Consider the following 21,999-nt stretch of genomic DNA (forward strand, 5'->3'; position numbering starts at 1 on the left):
ATCGGGTCGTGTGGCCTGTGAGCAGGGCTACCTCCAGTGCTTGCCCTCTTCACACACGCTAGTTGTCAAGTATTAATGATTAAATGCGCTAGCTAGTGCCGCCGAGGTGTTGCCTGGTGTTTGGTGTATAACTGCCATGTTACCTAACTCTAAACACCCCTCTATATCCCCGCGAACTCGCCGTCCCTGCGCCCTACTTAGTATAGTCTGCAATCTCTCCCCGAACTGCCCCTGTGTCTCATCGATCCCTCAGGGTGGAATGATCAGGTGTGCTCCTTGCTTTGATCAGTGACCCTCTCAGGGGCTGCGGTGTGCGGTGTCCTGTTAGTCAATGGATGTGGGAGCTAATTCTGCATCCCCCGCGGAGGGGGGTCCGGCCCCTCCCGCAGTTTAATCAGAAGCTGGCCCCAGGCCTCCTTCAACTCTGGAGAACCTCCACCCCTCCTAAGTTCTATCTGTGTAGCCATTCCCTCATTCTCCAACCACTTTCGAAGCTCCCTTCTCCAACCAGGAAGGCGTGGCCAGCCACGCTCTTCCAGTTCTTTGTCAGTTTTGGTTCGGCCAATATGAATGCTAAATCTTGAAATCTACTAGTTGCTCGGTTTTTGGGGGTGTGGGGAAACCAGTGTAATAAGCAGTGCGTGGCATCAACAGGAACCTCGCCGTCTGTGACTACTGCCACTTCATTCGCCACTGAGCTCCAGTATGCCCCCAGCTTAGGGCAAGACCAGAGCATATGGAAGAATTCTGCTGCCTCTGTCCCACAACGGGGGCATTTCGCGTCTAAGATCTGAAAATGATCTCGGAGCCTCCGCGGGATGAGGTATGCTCTGTGTATAATGTAAAATTGGATGAGCTGAAATCGTGAGTTCCTGGATATCTTCGGGACCCTCCCCAGGACCTGTTCCCAGTCATCTTCTAAAATCTGGGTCCCCAGGTCTGTTTCCCATTTGTGCTTCAGATCCACTAGAGGCCCCAGCAGTGATTGCTCTGTATAGGTTGGTAATCGCCCTTCGCGTGCCGTCTGAAGTTATAATGTAGGTGCTCGGGCGATGGAGGGCAGGTTCTTCCACCACTCAAACGTCCTCAAAGGGCAAAAGAGTACCCTCTCTATAGAAGTGCCTCCTCTCCAGAGCTCCCGCTTCCTCCCACGCCAGCAGTCCTCTCCAGTCCCCAGCTCTAGGTAGCCATCAAAGCCAAGTCATCGGGATCTCCAGTGCATAAGGCACCGCCAATCTGGAGCGCCAGAGACAGTGCCTCCAGCATCGAGCCAGCACTCCAGCATTAGGGGACAGCCCGAGTTCCAGGGCAGTGCGGCCCAGAAACATCCCCGCCAACAAGGATTAAGGAGGAGCCCTCCTCTCCGGTTCTTCTTGCTGCTACCCATCGGGTCAACCATTGCAGCTGAGCAGCCAAATAATAGGACTCAAAGTCAGGAACCGCCAAGCCTTACAGTAGATCGCAGTCTTGTTAATAAAACTTATTGAAAACTTTACTGCATCTCTTTCATTGCCAGTGTATGACTGAGACTTGTTGCTCATGTGAGAAAAGGGTACTCTCTGTTTAACCACGACTCCCCTGAGATGTCATACACTAGAGTCCATTTGTAAAGGCTGACACAAATCACCTTTTACTGTTTGGGTGTGTGGTGAGGTGCTTCTTGTGAGCCGGCAGGGTTGAGCCGACAGTTGCGACCTGTTGTAGGATTGGCCTAGTCACGAAAGTGCTGTCATCCCTAAACCAGCAGTCTTGCGTAGAGCAAGAGACAAACTACGACAGGGTGCTTCAACATGGAGATGGCTTTGATGTGAGAAGTGTCACTATAGCTTGCAGGACACCCTGAGAAGGACACGAGAGGGGTACTGACCTAAACTGGTTCTGCAAACGCAGACAGAATCCCCATCCCCATCTGCTAATCCTCTTTAAAAGTCGGAGCTGCTGATCTGCTTGTTCCAGTTCCAAGTTCTTTTTGCTATAGGAGAGTACCCAGAGGTCTACTGCGTAACCCAGTCTAGCGTCTGCCTGACAGACAGCTCCCCAGAGGTGAGGGGATATCACCTGGAGTCGGATCTGGAAGAAGAACTGCCTGACTTGTCCTGGGACCCAAGGAGTCCTGAGCAAGAAGAAAGGAGAGATCCACTCGTGAAGGAGGAGCCCAGTGTTGGAAGCGGCCAGAAACTGTTCACCCTGGTGCAGCGGTTTCGCCACCAGAGACTGGCGTAATCAAAGTTGCAGACCAGTCCCAGAGATGCTTAGAGGAACCACTGCAGTTTTGAAGCGTCTCAGAGTGCCCTCCTGTCTCACTGCTGTTATCTCTGCCATGGTCCTTGTAGACGTGTGCCAGTTTGGGTGGCCCAACGTTTGGACATTCAGCCCATGGCACTCGCTGCATGTCTGCGATCCCCCAAATGGTGTGAATGTGACACTGTAGACTGTATCATGCAGTCACAGCCACCCTTAAAGTGAAGACTACAAAACCTGTGATTCCCACTGTAGGAAAGTACCATCTTGCCTGGCATGTTACCACCATTTTTACTTGTGTGTTCGTTTGTTTCTGCCTGTCTCACTGGGATCCTGCTAGCCAGGACCCCAGTGCTCATAATTTGTGGCCTGAATGTGTTCCTTGTGTGGTGCTAACTGTGTTACTGATGCTCTCCTAACCAGAACCTCAGTGCTTATGCTCTCTCTGTCTTTAAAAGTGTCACTGCAGGCTAGTGACCATCTTTACCAATTCTGATTGGCACACTGGAACACCCTTGTAATTCCCTAGTATATGGTACCTAGGTACTGAGGGTATTGGGGTTACAGGAGATCCCTATGGGCTGCAGCATTTCTTTTGCCACCCATAGGGAGCGCAGACATTTCTTGCACAGGCCTGCCACTGCAGCCTGCGTGAAATAACGTCCACGTTATTTCACAGCCATTTACCACTGCACTTAAGTAACTTATAAGTCACCTATATGTCTAACCTTCACCTGGTGAAGGTTGGGTGCAAAGTTAATAAGTGTGTGGCACCCTGGCACTAGCTAAGGTGCCCCCACATCGTTCAGGGCAATTTCCCCAGACGTTGTGTGTGCGGGGACACCATTACACGCGTGCACTGTACATAGGTCACTACCTATGTACAGTGTCACAATGGTAACTCCGAATATGGCCATGTAACTTGTCTAAGATCATGGAATTGTCCCCCTATGCCAAATCTGGTATTGGGGTGGCAATCCCATGCATCCCGGAGCTCCAGCATGGACCCTGGGTACTGCCAAACTAGCTCTCTGGGGTTTTCACTGCAGCTACCGCTGCTGCCAACCCTCAGACAGGTTTTTCCCCCCTGGGGCCTGGGCAGCCCTGTCCCAGGAAAGCAGAACAAAGGATTTCCTCTGAGAGAGGGTGTTATGCCCTCTCTCCCTTTGGAATTAGATGTTAAGGGCTGCGGAGGAGTAGCCTCTCTTAGCCTCTGGAAATGCTTTGAAGGGCACAGATGGTGCCCTCCTTGCATAAGCCAGTCTACACCGGTTCAGGGTTCCCCCAGCCCCTGCTCTGGCGTGAAACTGGACAAAGGAAAGGGGAGTGACCACTCCCCTGGCCATCACCACCCCAGGGGTGGTGCCCAGAGCTCCTCCAGTGTGTCCTAGACCTCTGGCATCTTGAATGCAGAGGTGTGAGGGCACAGTGGAGGCCTCTGAGTGGCCAGTGCCAGCAGGTGACGTCAGAGACCACTCCTGATAGGTGCTTACCTGGTTAGGTAGCCAATCCTCCTCTGTGGGCTATTTAGGGTCTCTCCTGTGGGTTTCTCGTCAGATAACCAATGCAAGAGCTCACCAGAGTTCCTCTGATTCTCCCTCTTCAACTTCTGCCAAGGATCGACCGCTGACTGCTCCAGGACGCCTGCAAAACCGCAACAAAGTAGCAAGATGACTACCAGCAACATTGTAGCGCCTAATCCTGCCAGTTTTCTCGACTGTTTCTTGGTGGTACATGCTCTGAGGGCTGTCTTCCTTCACCCTGCACTGGAAGCCAAGAAGAAATCTCCCGTGGGTCGACGGAATCTTCCCCCTGGTAACGCAGGCACCAAACTCCTGCATCACCGGTCCTCTGGGTCTCCTCTCATCTTGACAAGCGTGGTCCCTGGAACACAGGAGCTGGATCCAAGTGACCCCGACAATCCAGTAGGCCATCTGTCCAAATTTGGTGGAGGTAAGTCATTGCCTCCTCACGCCAGACAGTAATCCTATGTAATGCGTGATCTGCAGCTGCTAGGGCTTCTGTGCACTTTTGCAAGGACTCCTTCGTGCACAGCATAGCCCAGGTCCCCAGCACTCCGTCCTGCATTGCTCAACTCGCTGAGTTGACCACCGGCTTTGTGGGACCCTCTTTTGCAGTGTTGAGACGACCGCCGTCCTCAGATTTCTTGAACCCCTGTTCAAGTGCTTCTGCGGGTGCTGCCTGCTTCTGCGTGGGCTCTCTGTGCTGCTGAGCACCCCCTCTGTCTCCTCCTCCAAGGGGCGACCTCCTGGTCCTTCCAGGGCACAGGCAGCACCCATTTTCTTTAACCGTCACCTTTGCAGCTAGCAAGGCTTGTTTGTGGTCTTTCTGCATGGAAACACTCTGCATCCTCCACACGCCGTGGGACATCTTCTGTGCATAGGAGAAGTTCCTGGCATCTTCCGATGTTGCAGAATCTTCAGCTTCTTCCACCCGGAGGCAGCCATTTTGCACCTTCATCCGGGGTTTAGTGGGATCCTGCCCCCCTGGGACACTTTGTGACTCTTGGACATGGTCCCCTTCCTTTACAGGGCCTCAGGTCCAGGAATCCATCTTCAGTGCTTTGCAGTCATTTGTTGTCTTTGCAGAATCTCCTATCACGACTTAAGTGTGTTTTTGGGGAAGTAGGGTCACTATACTCCTACTTTTCAGGGTCTTGGGGTGGGGTATCTTGGACAACCTTAGTGTTTTCTTACACTCCCAGCGACCCTCTACACACTACACTAGGCCTGGGGTCCCTAAGTGGTTCGCATTCCACTTTCTTAATATATGGTTTGTGTTGCCCCTAGGCCTATTGCATCCTATTGTATCATACCATGTTTGCACTACTTTTCTAACTGCTTACTTACCTGATTTTGGTTTGTGTGTATATTTTGTGTATTTTACTTACCTCCTAAGGGAGTATATCCTCTGAGATATTTTTGGCACATTGTCACTAAAATAAAGTACCTTTATTTTTAGTAACTCTGAGTATTGTGATTCTTATGATATAGTGCTATATGATATAAGTGGTCTAGTAGGAGCTTTGCATGTCTCCTAGTTCAGCCTAAGCTGCTCTGCTATAGCTACCTCTTTCAGCCTAATCTGCTAGAACACTACTAATCTACTAATAAGGGATAACTGGACCTGGCACAAGGTGTAAGTACCATCAGGTACCCACTATAAGCCAGGCCAGCCTCCTATACCCACCCAGGATAGCCCCCCATTGAGCAGACCCCAAATGATGCCAAGTGGACTATGCTTTTCTGAAGAATGCGGCCATCACCTCAAGACACTATGTGGTGAATTAGTGCCTAGCAACCAAGGTACTGAAGATCCCAGCATCCAAGTGGACTACTGCAATCATATTCCAAATAGCACCTACAAGTACTGTTTTTGCCAAAGTCTTGCATCTGGGGAAGAGGACTGCAGAACCACTGCCATACAGGGAGGCCACAGCATGACCGATAGCATCCTCTATGGCGGATATTGGCTCACCGGGCTCATGAGGTCCGCCTGTCCAGAAAGAATGGCAGTGCCTGGAAGAGGGCCATGGCCAGAACCTGCCACTCCACCTTCCGCCATCAAATGGTTCAACGGGCAGCCTGCACCCGCCCAACCTTAGTGCAACGGCAACATACTGAGTATGTGGTCCTGTTCACCATCAGGGAACCCGCCCACCCGGGGGAAAGCCATTGCAGCTTTACGCCACCAGACGAGGAACGGAAAAGAGACAACACAGGCTGTGTGCTGCGAGATGGGTAATCACTGCACCAGATTCAGGGACTACAACATCATAATCCCAAGGCCATAGAGTGTATGAAGCAGATGAAGGGGAAGAGAGCATATCTGGAGCCTCACCTTGAAAAACCCATGACTTGCACCTGAGCATCAGCTATCTAATGCTACACTTACTGTATCATATTTTGCCTTTTGGTAAAATAAAGTACTTGTCTTTTTCAATCGAGAAGCACTGGGCTGGGCAATGATATTTTTGGGCTGATGGGCGTGGTTTTGTTTGCGGAGCATGCCTACTCCCACACTAACCTCACTGAGCGTTAAGTGCTGAAAGGGTTGTACTTGCCCCAGTTTGCAGAGCCTTGGTAAGATGGATCTGGGGACAGTAGAGGCAAACTGCTCCAGTCCCCACAGCTGTGGCCCAGTAGCCCCTGCCTGACTCCAGGCCTCCACATGGGGCCTGACAGGTGGTTACTTCAGACTCCCTGAGGACTCTCAATGAAATCTTTAAAAGAAAAGTACTAAGAAACTCTGGTCCAGTGTACACTCTCCCAGGCAATATCAATGTTAATAAAATATACCAATGGTTCCTAACATTATCATTACTAAATCATTGAATCATTATTGGAATCTGAGGAACCCCCACTGAGTCATTACCAGAAGCCGGGGACCCCGGCATAAACATTGTTGATTATTTGAACCACAAAACAATACACACAAAAAACAGAAACAAGCTTTCATCAAACACATACACAAATACCACATTTTATTTAATTTGCAAACAAATATGTAAAAAAAAAAAAAAGAACAAATGTAATTTTAATCAGAAGGTTGGAGCTTTCTGTTTGATGCACATGCACTGCTCCCACCAATCAATCTGGGGACACTAATTTCATTTTTATCCTCCAGTTTCAAATTACTTCACATTTAGAGTATGTTTGAAAATTTTCGGTTGTACATTTAGTCACTTAATTTATATACACTCTATTAATTGATCGATATTATTTCATTTTCTAAGCAGTCATAGACCCCTTGAGGAGGGTTCATGGACCCCCGGGAATCACTGAAGTATACTGTTCCGCTAGGGGTCCTAGATAGTATATTAGGTGTATAGATCCAAGTAGGTAATTGGAAGCGCTAGTTATGTGGAGCACTAGCCCTCACCCACCCAAAGGTGGCATGCTTCATCATCAATCGGTGCTCCATGTGGACCATCGCTCCAATGGCCCCTCTAGCGGACTCTTTGCCAGAGATTTTATTTGTTGTCTATCGGGTAGAGAGTCTGCAACTCTAAAGTCTGCAATGTGAAATGGACACCGAAGACTATCTAAGAAGATTTGTGAGGAGCCGTGCAAGTTAAAATTAAGTATAGAAACCTTACTCCCCTAGTTGATTTGTTCCTGAAGTCTATGTTAAAGGTTAAAAACAAATCAGAGATTGTATTCTCACTTGGTGGTCACTGGTCGGTAGTTGATCTAGTCGTCGTTGGTCTGTAGTTGGTCTGGTCGTTATTGGTCTGTAGTTGGTCTGGTCGTTATTGGTCTGTAGTTGGTCTGGTCATTATTGGTCGGTAGTTGGTCTGGTCATTATTGGTCGGTAGTTGAGCTGGTCATTATTGGTCGGTAGTTGGTCTGATAGTTATTGGTCTGCAGTTGGTCTGGTCGTCATTGCTCGGTAGTTGATCTTGTCGTTGGTTGGTAGTTGATCTGGTTGTTATTGGTCAGTAGTTGGTCTGGTCGTTATTGGTCTGTAGTTGGTCTGGTTGTTATTGGTCGGTAGTTGGTCTGGTCGTTATTGGTCGGTAGTCGGTCTGGTCATTATTGGTTGGTAGTTGGTCTGGTCATTATTGGTTGGTAGTTGGTCTGGTCATTGTTGGTCTGGTCAGTATTGGTCGATAGTTGGTCTGGTCGTTATTGGTCGGTAGTTGATCTCGCCGTTGGTTGGTAGTTGGTCTAGTCGTTATTGGTCGGTAGTTGGTCTGGTCATTATTGGTCTGTAGATGGTCTGGTCGTTGTTGGTCGGTAGTTGGTCTGGTCATAATTGTTCTGTAGTTGGTCTGGTCATTATTGGTCTGTACATGGTCTGGTCATTATTGGTTGGTAGTTGGACTGGTCGTTATTGGTCGGTAGTTGGTCTGGTTGTTATTGGTCGCTAGTTGATCTCGTCGTTGTTGATCGCTAGTTGATCTTGTCGTTGTTGATCGCTAGTTGATCTTGGCGTTGTTGGTCGGTAGTTGGTCTGGTCGTTATTGGTCGGTAGTTGGTCTGGTCGTTATTGGTCGGTAGATGGTCTGGTCGTTGTTGGTCGGTAGTTGGTCTGGTCGTTGTTGGTCGGTAGTTTGTTTGGTCGTTATTGGTCTGTAGATGGTCTGGTCATTATTGTTCGGTAGTTGTTCAATATGTTTTTTGCCTTCCCTGTCCCTGAGGATCTACGGCAGTTCATCAGGACCTTACAACAGCTACCTATTCTTCTCTTGTGCCAGAGTTCCTACACATTCTAAGATATAAGATAACCCCCCCTTAGTGAAAGGCAAAATAAGGAGATGATAATAGCTGTTGCCCCAAAATTTACATCCCTTGCTTAGGAGTGTAGTCAATTTGTAACATTAATGACCGTAATTTCCTGAATCGAGGGTCTCTTAGGATACGTGGAGACCGGACCATTCCCTGGTCATTTCCCAGAGGGAGAGTCCAGGGTGCTGCACCTACCCATCTTCCATGTTCCCGCTCTCCACATAGCTAATGCTTCCAATGACCTACTTGGATCTAGATGCCTAAAATACGATCGAGGACCCCTAGCGGAACAGTACACTTTATTAACACTGACTTTCGATGAAAGCGTGCGTGCTCTCAGATCATGGCTAAGGCTCTCTGTACCGCTGCCTTATGGTGTTGCTTCTTGTTTCCATGTGCAGGTATATTCCCTGGAACTTCCACGAGGAGACGCCCGGCGTCTACAACTTCCAGAACGATCGCGATGTTGAGCACTTTCTGGAGCTGGCACAGCAGATTGGGCTCCTGGTGATACTGCGGCCCGGACCCTACATCTGTGCAGAATGGGACATGGTAAGGCCACTTATATCAGAGAACACGATGGTAGTAAAGGGAATGACTTGGCCGCACCATTCATAGCCTTTTCACTGTTCTCCTCATGTGACAGTGACTCTCACCCCTGGAGATGGGCCCCTCTTTGGCTAAAAAATAAATTAATAGAAACATAATCTAGGTGTTTACAAGTCTGGCCAGTACCTTTTTGATTTTACTAAAATATGTGTATAATATACTTATGTGGGCTTTCAGCCAGCAGTCTTTACCCATTGGTCTGTTGTGTTATTTTTCTTCTGCCGGCTAAAGCATGCGGCAGCCCACTTCGGCTACTGGCTAACTTCACTGCGAGTGACTTAATTCTGCCCTTCCACAAGGAGCCCATTCCCATAAGGTAGTTCTCTTCAGTGTGGAGGACTGCTCTGGCAACGTGGGAAATTTGAGGCAAAAATATATAATGTTGACTTTAACCATTTTTAGGGTTGAGCCTGCGTTGCATGCGCTCGCGCATGCGTATCGCAGCGAGACGCTTTAGTATTTAGAAAAGGGCACGTCAGTGTTTTTTATTGGTTCGTGGGCTTGCCTAATAAAATCTGCTTGCTTTCATTAGTCGAAGGCACGCATACATCATGCCTTTTCCGGTAGCTAGCCCTCCTCGAGCGCAGCGACCAAGTACAGAAAACATGCGAGGCTCGCTGTTTTCCATCGGGCTCGTGGACTTCTTTTTCTCTAATTTACGAGCGCGATCTCGCTTGGCAGAAGTCGAGCGCTTTACATAGTTAATTTCACTTTTTCGGGTTATGTACATAAATGCACTTTTGCCCGGTGGGTGAAAAGTCGGGTTAGGAGTTTACAACGCGATCAGCTCCAACATGAGAAAACGCGAGACCCGTTGCATTGTAAATGCTTGTTGGTATATTGGCAAGGGCCCAGCAGCTCTCCCACCAATAAAGTTTAAAAAGAAATTGACAAAAAACAGTCCTTAACAAAGCCAATAGGCTGGAAGCCAGTGAGAGACCTATTGGCTCTGCCAGTGCTTGTTTAAGCTTCTCCCCTGAGGACAGTCTAAAAAGTTCACACTCCCCTGATGTACCAGTCAAATAACATGCAATTATCTCTGAATCCAGAGCTCCAGTGAACACAGGGAGAGGGGGCTTCCAGGCCATGATGAGGAGAAGCAGGACACGGCGTAATGAAGATGACCAGAAAGTAATTCAGACATGTCCCCTTTGTGTCTCATCTCTTACTGTGTGAGGATATAGAAAGAAGCCCTTGAACTGGGATCCACTGCACGCATGAGTAATTGGTAGGAAGTAAATCATGCACCAGGATCTAGGGGTGGTCGGTCCTCTCCTGCATGCTGGTGACGTGGTCAGGAGAAGGGGATCTGAATGTCAGATGTCCAATCTCCTTGCTAAGTTGCCACAAGGAGAGCTCCCCTTCAGAGACCCCAGCTTTGGGCTCTTGTGGCTGTAGATTAGGAATGTAGGGCATGGTGGACCAGGGGCTGCTGATGATTCCTCGCCCGTTGGACTAAAAACATCCATGCGGCACCTGTATCCACTACTGAGGCTTTGGACTATCAGAGGGTTCACAGTCTTGTCAGTAGCTTGGTCGCCGACAGGGTTGGAAGGAATCTTAGTTGTACACCTTACTACACCAGAGGCAGTGAGATTTCCTGAGGTTCAACACCAAGCCGGAAGATTGGAGATGGCTGCTGCTGACATCCAATGCACTCGTAGGTGCCTGCAGAATCCATTATAATTCTAGTCAAGCCCCTTAAACTTTGTCAGGGGCAGTGCTTAATTTGTAAAAAAAAAAATAAGTGCCAGGGCCCTCGTCAGGAGGCCACTACACCTTGCCCCACACAGGTGTGTGCCACCACTGCCAAACGACAATGCTAACACAACTACTAGCCTCACAGACTGTCATAAGTGCAGGTATTGACGATTAAGTGCGCGTGTCGAGCACCGGAAGCCACTGGCTCAAATTAAGCACTGGTCAGGGGTGACGGGTTGGATGATGTTGAGAGGAAGGAAACATATTCGATCATTGGTCCAGTGGGGATTGTACTGCGGGCCACAGGACTGAGCCATCGCTCGCGTACACACTTCTCTTCCTCTCTGTTGAGTCTTCTGTTCTCTTCTTTGTGGCCTTTGTGTCTCCTCGCAGTGCTGCTCATGACCTCATCTGCTGTGGCAGCAACAATGTGCTCCATGCACAGCTGTCCTGTCATTACCCAGAATACTGCCCAGATCTCACGCCACTGCCCGTTACCGTCCCTTTCTCCTGACATTGTCCACCTTTCTGCACAAAATTGACCTATTTGCCACCAACCGCTATCACCTCTCCTGTCACCCTGCTCCTCTCCCTTCATTGTCCTCCTCTCATCTCACTGTCCACCACTAGCCACCTCTCCTGCCACTGTCCACCTCTCATGCCACTGCCTACCTCTCTTGCTACTGCCTACCTCTCCTGCCACTGTCCACCTCTCCTGCCACTGTCCACCTCTCCTGCCACTGTCCACCTCTACTGCCACTGCCTACCTCTCATGCCACTGCCTACCTCTGCCATTGCTGAAACACCTGTCTCCAGTGGTGGGTGACCCTCACATGGCAAGAAATGAGATGAGCAGGGGAGATGAAATGTTAATGACCTGAGACATCCACGAGGGACATAGGAGAGTTTCTGATGTGAGGGCCAGAAGGAGGGGGCAGAGCATGCACTGCCCTGTACACATGAGAGCACAAGAAGGAAAGATGAATGCTCTGCTCTGTCCTAGCAAATCTAGTAGAGGCCCTACCCTGTTTGGAGGACATATAGTGGGATGCCTGTGCTGTCGGGTGTGGTACTGGGGAATACTGCTCTGTCTGAGAGAAAAAGGGGGGTCAGCAGTGAGTAGGGAGAGGAAAGGGTTCTGATGTCTCACAAGAGAGAGAGAGAAGGGAAACTGTTTGAGTTGGTGTAGCCCTGTACACTATTATTTGTGACTTGTTACTTTCTTTTTTTCTATGCCCCAAAAATACCCCTTTTCAGGGAGGCCTCCCAGCCTGGCTTCTGCAGAACCCCAACATCACCCTGAGATCCTCACATCCAGGTAAGGCGCTGTCTCTTCTCAGACAAATACAACCTTCTTTTAAAGTATAGGGGATTTCTTCAGTGGCACAGTTGAGATTACTGAGATAATTAGGAGTATTAATTAATATAATAGGGTTTAATTCTCTTTTACCCTAAGAATTATTTTATTCTTTGACACAGAGTGGTATTTTCTTAGACACTGATAAACTTATTTTTGGACCTCGACATATTGGTCTAGTACAGTTGGGTTTATTCTTTAGCAGAACTGTGTATATTCTGATAGACCTGAGCTTATTCTCTTGCAGAGTTTATTCCAATTCTCAGGTTGTTGCTAGACTTATTTATTGAATGTTTTTATATAGTGGGTACTAGGCCTTGAAGCATCAGTGCACTTTACATAACACAACAACATGTGAATGTAGGGAACTCGAAGAGAGGGCGCAGTGTGAGGGTATTGTGTACAGTATAAGAGCACATAGTCATTAGCAGGATGAGTCCCATGAACTGTGGCCGTTCCACGATATCATGTGTATTAAAAGGCACGCGTTTAAACCATTTATATACAAGCATATTGTGACTTAGGGCCTGTTTTAGAACTCTACGGACGGGTTACTCCATCACAACGGTGACGGATATCCCATCGAAATCTCATGGGACATAGTAAGATTTAGATTTCGGCGAATGGGATATCCGTCACCGTTGTGACGGAGTAACCCATCTGCCAAGTTCTAAATCAGGCCCGTAGTCTTATTGAAGTGAAGTAAGGTGCGCTTGGTCCATTCTATAAACCCTGGGAGTAGCCACGTCCATTAGCATCAGGTCATAGAAGAGGTCGATCCGAGTCCACGGCTCCAGTCCAATGTTAGGGGTTGGCTTTATCGTCCGTATCCACCTGCACAGTTACTGTTCTGCTTATGGTGGGGTTTGGCTAGGTACAAACTTATTGAGGAAGAAGAATTTGAGCTGTGTCTTAAACGCTGGTAGAGGGGACAACATTCACATTTTCTGAATAAAGTTCCATATTTTAGGAGCATATCAAGAAAAGGACTAAGCCTGGGATTGTTTTTTCTTGCCGGTTGGGATTTCTAGAGGTGGTGAGAGTTGATTCTCCACAGCTCTTCAGTTTCTTGGTAGGTAATGCAGTTGATCAGAGTGAATGAGTCTGTTTACTTTGCAGGCACCTTTACTCATGCAGCTTCTCATCAGTAGGCATCCATTTTAAGACAAGATTGGGTGATGTGGTCAAATCGATTAGCCCCTGAGGCAGACGAGCAGCGGCATGGCACGTAATGAGGCTTTCATCGGAGCAGTGCATGTTTTGAAGATCCCGGCTAGCATGGAATTCTTATAGTCCAGTCTTGAAAGCACATTAACCTTTAATGCTGTTTTCAGGTCTTGGTCAGATAGAAAGGGTTTCATGCCCCGGATGAGCTTAATATGGTAGTTTGCCGATCTTGTAGTCACTTTGATGTGGATAAGAAAGCTCAATTTTCCATACAGAGTGAAGCCTATGGAGTTGCCATTCTCAGAAATGGTAGTAGGGCAACCTAGGAAGTTGGTCGAAGGTGAGTGGTGGATACTTTAAGTGAGAAAAGAAGAAAATGTCTTTTGGGAGTTTAGCTTGAGATGATGGGTTGAATCCAAGAATGTATTTTGTATTGAGTTGTAGCCAGTCTGAAGATGTTATTCAGGGAGAAAACTCTCAAGTATAGTTGGGTGCCATCTGCAAATTGGTGATAGCATATGTCAGAGTTCCTGAGGAGGTCACTTAACTGTTCCAGGTAAATATTGAACAGTGCAGGAACTAGAACAGACCCTGTGGATGCTCCTTGGGAGAGAATGCATTTTCTACTTTAATAATTTCTGAGCAGTTCTCCACTTATGCCTTGGACCACTCTTGAACGTTCTCTTCACTGCCTATACTGTTATGTTCTGGCTCAGTATAGCTTATTCTCGGGTACAGTAAAGTTTATTTTGTGGCACATTTGTGGTTCAGCTGTGCTTATTCTTCAGAACTGGCTGTTTTTGTATCTGCTGTATCTTCATGCAACTCCCCTCACTGCTCCTCTCGTTCCATGCTCCTCATATTGTGTACGACTGTCTGGCTTTAGTGCCCAATCCAGAAGGAAGGAGAAGCATTTTGTTGTTCACTGCTCCTGGACTGGACCAAAGCAGTACTTGTAGATCAGGTTGTAACCTGGCTTGAATTACACCTACACCAAGAAAAAAACAACAGCAAGGCCAGCCTGTTCTATTTTCCTTTCTATGTTTTGTGCGACTGGAGAACAACTGCATCAGTTGCAATAACCAAGATGAGAAGGATAATTTTACCTAAAACTGGTTGTTATAGAGATGTTGTGTGCCAGATAGAAAATGTAGTCTAAGTTCATTGGTTCCCAGACATGAAGTAGTCCCTGGAATCCAGAATAGACAGTGTGGTGTTGGGCCTCAGCCTGGTAAGAGCTGACCTCCATAAGATCATCAAAAGTGTCAAGGAAGTGGGTTCAAGTCTTTTGTGACATGGAATGATATATTGTCACTCAAATAAGAACTGGTGACCCAACATGAAAAAGCAACAGATCAAGGCTAGAAAGCAGGGGATGCAGATGGTAGATCCAGATGAAATAATCTATGAATGGTGGGCCTGCCTGAACAAATAGAGGAAGGGAATATGGAACTCTATATAGAGGATTTGACAATCAATGTTCTGATGCCCAGGGATCTGTTGCAAGTGTTATCTGTGGACAGTGCACTTGTTGCACCTATCATACCGCATCCCCTGGGCACCACTGTAAGTGTCACCTAGTGAAATATAGTGATAAGGATGCTGTTGTGTGGACCGCAAGATAGATCGGGCTGATTCGATATGAGGGTGTAGATATCTTTATTTTCCTGATTACACCAGGGTAGTGGCAAAGTAGAGTTGCAGATTGGACTCTCAGAAGAAAAAACTCAGATCACTGGAAGACAAAGCTGTTGTTCCAAACACAACTTGGAGTGGTTGATGGTGGCTGGTCTATTTTCTTCAGTACACCTGAGCGGGCTGGGATTGGATGAAGAGCAGGAGTTGACACAGTTAGCAGTCACAGCAGTCACAAGGCTCCTATTTTTGTAGTAGTCACTCTCCAGCTTAACAAATACATTCCAGCCTTTCAGCAGCAGAAGAATCTGACTCTAACATGCCCAATAGAATCTCCCTTGCATTAGTGCCGTGTCCCTTATGTGATTGGTGATTTTGGGGCATGAGTGAGTCTCTCTACTGGACATGCTTTGGTGATGGGTGTCCATGCATTCGTGTTACATGCAGGGCTTGGTTTTGGGATGTGTGGGTTGTGTTAGTGGGGTATCAGTGGGTTATTGGGGTGATGGGTGTGAGGGTGAGGGTGGGAGTATGTGATGGCATGCAGGTGGGGTGGGGGGGATAAAGTAGTAAAGATTTGACTTACCAGAGTCCAGTCCTCCTGCTCCTCCTGCGAGGCCCTCAGGATGCATGATCGCCAAGACTTGCTCCTCCCATGTTGTTAGTTGTGGGGGAGGAGGTGGGGGTCCACTGCCAGTCCTCTGTACAGCAATCTGGTGTCTGGATACCACGGAATGTACCTTCCCCCGTAGGTAGTTTCACCTCTTCCTGATGTCATCCCGTGTTCTTGGATGCTGTCCCACTGCGTTGACCCTGTCTGACAATTCTCCGCCATAGCTCCATCTTCCTTGCAATGGACGTCTGCTGCACCTGTGATCTGAATAGCTGTGGCTCTACCCGGACGATTTCCTCCACCATGACCCTGAGCTCCTCCTCAGAGAACCTGGGGTGTCTTTGAGGTGCTATGATGTGGTGTGGGTGATGTGTGAGGTGCTGTCTGTTGTGATGTGTGAGGGGGATGTGTTGGTGTGTGTTGTTTGAGGTGCTTGGATGTTGTATAAGTGATGGTGTTGTGTGTCTGTGGATGCTGGGGTTGTGTTAGGTAGTCTCTCTCTGACCTTCTTTCTGATTTCTGGTTGTAAGGGTTTGTGGGTGATGTGGGTATGTGCTTTATATTGGATTGGGGGTGTGGGTGTGGTGTGTGTGTGTCAGGTGTGTGTATTTTGAATTGTCCAATGTGGTAGTGTTTTATAAATGTGTGTGTATTTCGACCGCAGCAGTGTGTACCGCCAATGGATTACCGCGGTTGAAAGACCGCCGCGTTGATTCGTGGGTCGTGATACTGTGGGCGTATTCCTGTTGCCGTGACGGTGTAGGTTTTGGTATCGCCAATTTATCACTGACCTTTGGTGTGGCGGACTTGTGTGGGTGTCTGTATTGTGGCGGATTCCAAGCTGTGAGTCGTAATACCTGTAGCGGAATTCTGCTGCCGCAACGGTATGTTGGCGGTCTTCTGCACGGCGGAAAGCAGGATTTTCCGCCAGGTTTGTAATGAGGGCCATATTGTTTACTTTTCAGTGGGCTTACAACCCACCCACAGTATACCATTGGTTGTTTTTGTTGTAAATCTCATTTGCAATCTTTTGATTGCTGAGCTCCCATAGGCTACCCTTCCTTTCTTGTGTTAGTTCCTCCCTGGAGCATGGTCCAAGTACATGTGTTCTTCCCCATCTTTGTTCTTCCTCATCTTTTTGCAACAACCTATTTTTTTATTTTAGAAGCATTTCAGTATTCTTTCTGGGCATGCAATGTGCTTTCCTACTTTTAACACAGGAATACTGCTTCTTATTTTATGTTGTTTTCACCCTATCTGCTGTCTCTGTTGACCCTTTAGTTACTTACATGCTCAAATGTACTACTCTACGCCACTCTACTCTACGCTACTCTATGCCACTCTACTTCACCTCACTCTGTTCCACTACACTCTATGCCACTCTGCACTACTCTGCTCTTTACCACTCCACTCCATGCCCCTCTAGGCTACGCCACTCTACTCTGTCACTCCAGTCTCTGCCACTCCACACCAATCTACTCATACCAAACGAATCTATGCCACTCTACAGAATGCCACTTCACTCCATGCCACTCCACTCTACAGGACTCCATTGTACGTCACTCTACACCGCTCCATGTCACTCTACTGTGCTCCATTGTAAGTCACTTTATGCCGTTCCACTCTATACCACTCCACTCTACTCCATGCCACTGTACTCCGCAGCACTCAAGTCTCTGAAGCAGGGTGCACAATGGCAGGGATACCACAGGCTCCCAAATCTTTACATGGTTTTTATGAGCCCCGTGGGCTGTGTATACCAGTTTCTCCACTGCGTCACAGTGGTTTATCCATTTAGTCCATTCAGCAAGTGAGGCGGCATATGGACGTCTCACCAGTGGCATGCTATATCTTTCTTTGCCACCGAGTCGCCCGTGGTTATCGGGGCTCGGATGCTCCAAGCCCCCCCCCCCCGGTTGTCCAAGATACCCTGCAGAGTGATGTTAGCATCTAGTTTGATTCAACAGACTATCATGCACCCGGGCTCTGTTGACAGATAACAGATATGCATGAGTAATCGGGCAGTCCCAGACCATGTGAAAGAAGGTGCCTGGCAAGACCCTCCAGTGGAGGCAAGCAAGCCCTGTTCGTCCAATCTGCCACCACTCGGACGGAGAAAAGTAGGATTTGTGAAAGATTTCATACACATGTGGACACACTGAGATACCCAGCAGCCTGGGGGCCATCGCTGCCCCAGGCCACTTATCACCCTCTGGGGCAGCCAGACCTGCTTCCCATTTTGCCATGAGAGCCAACAGGGAGTCGCTGCGGTATTAATCAGTTTTTATATAGCCGCCAGATACCCTCTTGCCTAGGGTGTCTAGCATTAAGTGACATTCTACGTGACTTTCTCTATAAGTGTCTAGTGCACGTCTCAGCTGTAGCTACTGATAGAATCACGAAGAGTGGAGCTTGAACTCACCAACTAATTCCTGAGAGGACCGAATGTGACCGCCCCTCCAGACACCTCCAAGGGCGGAGATACCTGTTAAGTCCCAGCAGTGAACCCAGAGAGTTTCACCATTTCTGATAGCCACGCGCCCTGCCACAGCAGTGTCGCTGCTGTGATTTTGGTGTGACGTTTGATGTGTCTTCATGCAGCGTCTCAGCAGAGGCCGGGAAGGCGTGTAGCGGGGCAAGGCTTGAGGAAGGGTCTTACTGTAGAGGAGGCTGAGAGTTCCCTGGGGACAAATGAGGTCGAACCCCAACCTCAAAGCAGGGTCATCTCTATCTGGGTAAAGCCAGTCATTGATGAGGATCAACTGGGACGCCCAATACCAGAGTCGGACATTGGCCAAGACCAAACCCGCCTCAAATGGTGTTGAGAAACATTTTTCGAAGGAGACGCGTGGGGTTTTCCTGCCAAGAGGAACGGGTTCTTTCTGTCCAGTAGCTCTGCAATCAATATGGGTGGCAGCGCATAGAGACATACAGAAAACGAGGGAGAGCAACCATTTTAAATAGCCCCCCTCCCCCTGCCTGCCATGGAGAGTGGCAAATTGATTATTATTGATTTAAAAATGGTCTCAGATAGACTTACGTTTTCAGTGTAACAAGATGTGTGTGGTTATAAATCGTGTTCCAAGTGTTCATGCATTTTAACAGAGACACCCACGAAAGATAAATAGGATTATATGTAATTTACTTTACATTCTGTGTGTTACTGATTTTCAAATGATCTCTTGTTTGCTGTACATCTCCGTGATTGTAGATTACCTGAATGCTGTCAACACCTGGCTGGATGTTCTCCTTCCCAAAATGAGGCCCAGACTTTACCAGAATGGTGGAAACATCATCAGTGTCCAGGTATGTTGTGAACCAGTACAGCAAGGATGGCGGACTACACGCGCCTAGGCACCAAACGTGAGGGCAGAGTGACGCTGGATGAGCGGGGTAGCTGCTTGTCTGGACTGGTCTCTAGTGACAGTGATCCATGTCAGTCGCCCAAGAGACAACAGCACTCAAGCGGTGCTGTTTGCCGCAGTTGGGAGGGGTGTGTTCTGGGGCTCATGCAGCTGCTGCAGCCAAACCCTGAAGCAAATCCTTCCTTTACACCCGCGTAGAGCAGCCGCTGCCACACGAAGGGGCCTATTTATGACAAAGTTGTGCAGTACAGTAGGGCAAGTCACCTGGCTGCGCTGCGCTGTGTGACAGGGAAGGGGCAGGAATGCACCATAAATAAGGCAATATGATGCATTCCTCTGCACCGGTGCCCTTTTGGCACCCTAGCACCAGCACAAGCACCCCGCACCATGGTGCAAGGGTGCCTGCGTTGCATGCAGCATTGTTTTTGGGCAGAAAGGGACACCTTCTTGCACAAAAACAATCCTGAAAGGCATAGCCCTCTATCTATGTGTGCTGCATTCTGCAGCTCAGAGGGAAAGAGTAAATTATGAGGAGAAATAAAGAGATTTGTCCTTGTCATGCCTCTCCTGGGAAGTGGTATCTTTTTAGTGCATTCCCCGGTTTGCCACTTCTGGTAAGTCTGGGAATGCGCCAAAACCATGGGAGCTGCGTGGTAACACCCACGCAGCGCCCATGGAACGCCTTCCCATGGCAGAGTGAGGCAACGCAGCGATTTGCTCTGCATTGCTTTACTCCAGATTTATGAAGCCAATCAGGGGCACGCAAAGTGGCCTTGTGTGGCTTCATAAATCTGACTTAAGATTGCGTCGCTCTTACGTCAGGTTGTGTGGAGCAAGAACGACACACATCATTTTGTAAATAAGCCCCCAAGACCCAACAGGCCTGTGTGGAGTCTGACGGTGGAGTCGTTCTGTGTCTGGACATGCTCACAGAGCAGCGTGGCTCTGCAAGAGCCCTACTGGTTGTATGTGCTTGTTCTCAAGCTGGACATTCATTGCGGAGGCTGAGTGTGTTAGACTGGCCGGACTTCTCTCTCTCATCTGTGAGCGAGTAATTTGTTCCTCTTCATTGATCCCAGGTCATGGAGAAGGATGGAGAGGTTTAGAAGAGCTTGAAAGGTAAGTCTGGCGAGGTTGCAATGCCCAGTATTGAACCAGCAGAGACTGTTACAGGCCAGGAAATTATTGCGGTACCTTTGCTGGACAGTGTGTGGGATCTAGCTCTGCATAAGGGTGCAGGTTGAGGCTGAGACGTTTACTTGCAGCTCAGTACTGAAATAGTAGGGCTGGAGCTCAATACAGCGCCAAACTCTCTGTGGATCTCAGTTCTTGCATAGCCGGAAGGAGCTACAGGTTAGGACTGAAGTATGTCTCTGTGTTCTTTTGTGGATTAAGGGAGCATTGCTTGTTAGGTTTGAAGTGCAAAACAATGTATGCGTTTTCCTCCTGACATATGGAAGTGATGCTTTAGGATTCAAGTGCATAGTCAGAGCAGTGTAGGGGTCAAGGCACTAGGATGAGGTGGAGGATGCGGGTCAACATGAAACATATTGCTATAGTACTTAATTGCTTCAATGTACTTCTCCTTCAGGTGGAAAATGAATATGGAAGCTACTTTGCCTGTGATTACAACTACCTACGACACCTGAAGGCGAAGTTCGAGTCTATCCTAGGGGACAATGTTGTACTCTTCACCACTGATGGAAACTCGGATAAAGAGCTGAGGTGCGGGACCTTGCAAGGCTTGTACGCCACAGTGGACTTCGGACCAAGTAATTCAACCTGTACTCCTTCTTTATATGGGCAAATGCTCTGTTCTCTCTCTTTGGACCTGTCCATGCTCTGTTCTCTCTCTTTGCACCAGTGCATGTTCTGATCTATCTTGGTGGCCCTGTGCATGCTCTGTTCACTCTCGCTCTTTGGACCTGTCCATGCTCTGTTCTCTCTTTGTGGACCTGCGCATGCTCTGTTCTCTCTCGCTCTTTGGACCTGTGCATGCTCTGCTCTCTCGCTTTGGAGCAGTGCATGTTCTGCTCTCTCTCTTTGGACCTGTCCATGTTCTGTTCTCTCTATGTGGACCTGTGCATGCTCTGGTCTCTCTCTCTCTCTCTTTGGACCTGTGCATGCTCTGCTCTCTCTCTTTGGACCTGTCCATGTTCTGTACTCTCTATGTGGACCTGCGCATGCTCTGTTCTCTCTCGCTCTTTGGACCTGTCCATGCTCTGTTCTCTCTATGTGGACCTGTCCATGCTCTGTTCTCTCTATGTTAACCTGTGCATGCTCTGTTCTCTCTATGTTAACCTGTGCATGCTCTGTTCTCTCTCGCTCTTTGGACCTGTGCATGCTCTGTTCTCTCTCACTCTTTGGACCTGTGCATGCTCTGTTCTGCTCTCTCTCTTTGGACCTGTCCATGTTCTGTTCTCTCTATGTGGACCTGCGCATGCTCTGTTCTCTCTCTTTGCACCAGTGCATGTTCTGATCTATCTTGGTGGACCTGTGCATGCTCTGTTCTCTCTCGCTCTTTGGACCTGTCCATGCTCTGTTCTCTCTATGTGGACCTGCGCATGCTCTGTTCTCTCTCGCTCTTTGGACCTGTCCATGCTCTGTTCTCTCTATGTGGACCTGCGCATGCTCTGTTCTCTCTCTCTCTCTTTGGACCTGTGCATGCTCTGCTCTCTCGCTTTGGAGCAGTGCATGTTCTGCTCTCTCTCTTTTGGACAAGTGCATGGCCTGTTCTCTCTCTTTGGACCAGTGCATGCTGTGTTCTCTCTCTCTCTTTGGACCTGTCCATGTTCTGTTCTCTCTATGTGGACCTGCGCATGCTCTGTTCTCTCTCGCTCTTTGGACCTGTCCATGCTCTGTTCTCTCTATGTGAACCTGCACATGCTCTGTTCTCTCTCTTTGGACCTGTGCATGCTCTGCTCTCTCGCTTTGGAGCAGTGCATGTTCTGCTCTCTCTCTTTTGGTCAAGTGCATGGCCTGTTCTCTCTCTTTGGACCAGTGCATGCTGTGTTCTCTCTCTCTTTGAACCTGCACATGCTCTGTTCTCTTTCTCTCTTT

The 21,999-nt window shown here is 48.4% G+C and overlaps 1 protein-coding gene across 2 annotated transcripts in view; it reads left to right on the top strand.

Annotated features, from left to right (window-relative positions):
• The window catches only part of LOC138286694 (beta-galactosidase-1-like protein), a 296,524-nt gene that overhangs the window by 105,820 nt on the left and 168,705 nt on the right, over positions 1 to 21,999 (top strand). For both annotated transcript variants that reach the window (XM_069227181.1, XM_069227179.1), the window contains exons 4-7: positions 8,894 to 9,044; positions 12,060 to 12,120; positions 18,786 to 18,880; positions 20,531 to 20,711. In XM_069227181.1, coding sequence (XP_069083282.1) covers positions 8,894 to 9,044; positions 12,060 to 12,120; positions 18,786 to 18,880; positions 20,531 to 20,711 — 488 coding nt within the window. The remainder of the gene's footprint in view (positions 1 to 8,893; positions 9,045 to 12,059; positions 12,121 to 18,785; positions 18,881 to 20,530; positions 20,712 to 21,999) is intronic.

The sequence above is a fragment of the Pleurodeles waltl genome, chromosome 3_2 (assembly GCF_031143425.1).
Source record: "Pleurodeles waltl isolate 20211129_DDA chromosome 3_2, aPleWal1.hap1.20221129, whole genome shotgun sequence".
NCBI lineage: Eukaryota > Metazoa > Chordata > Amphibia > Caudata > Salamandridae > Pleurodeles > Pleurodeles waltl.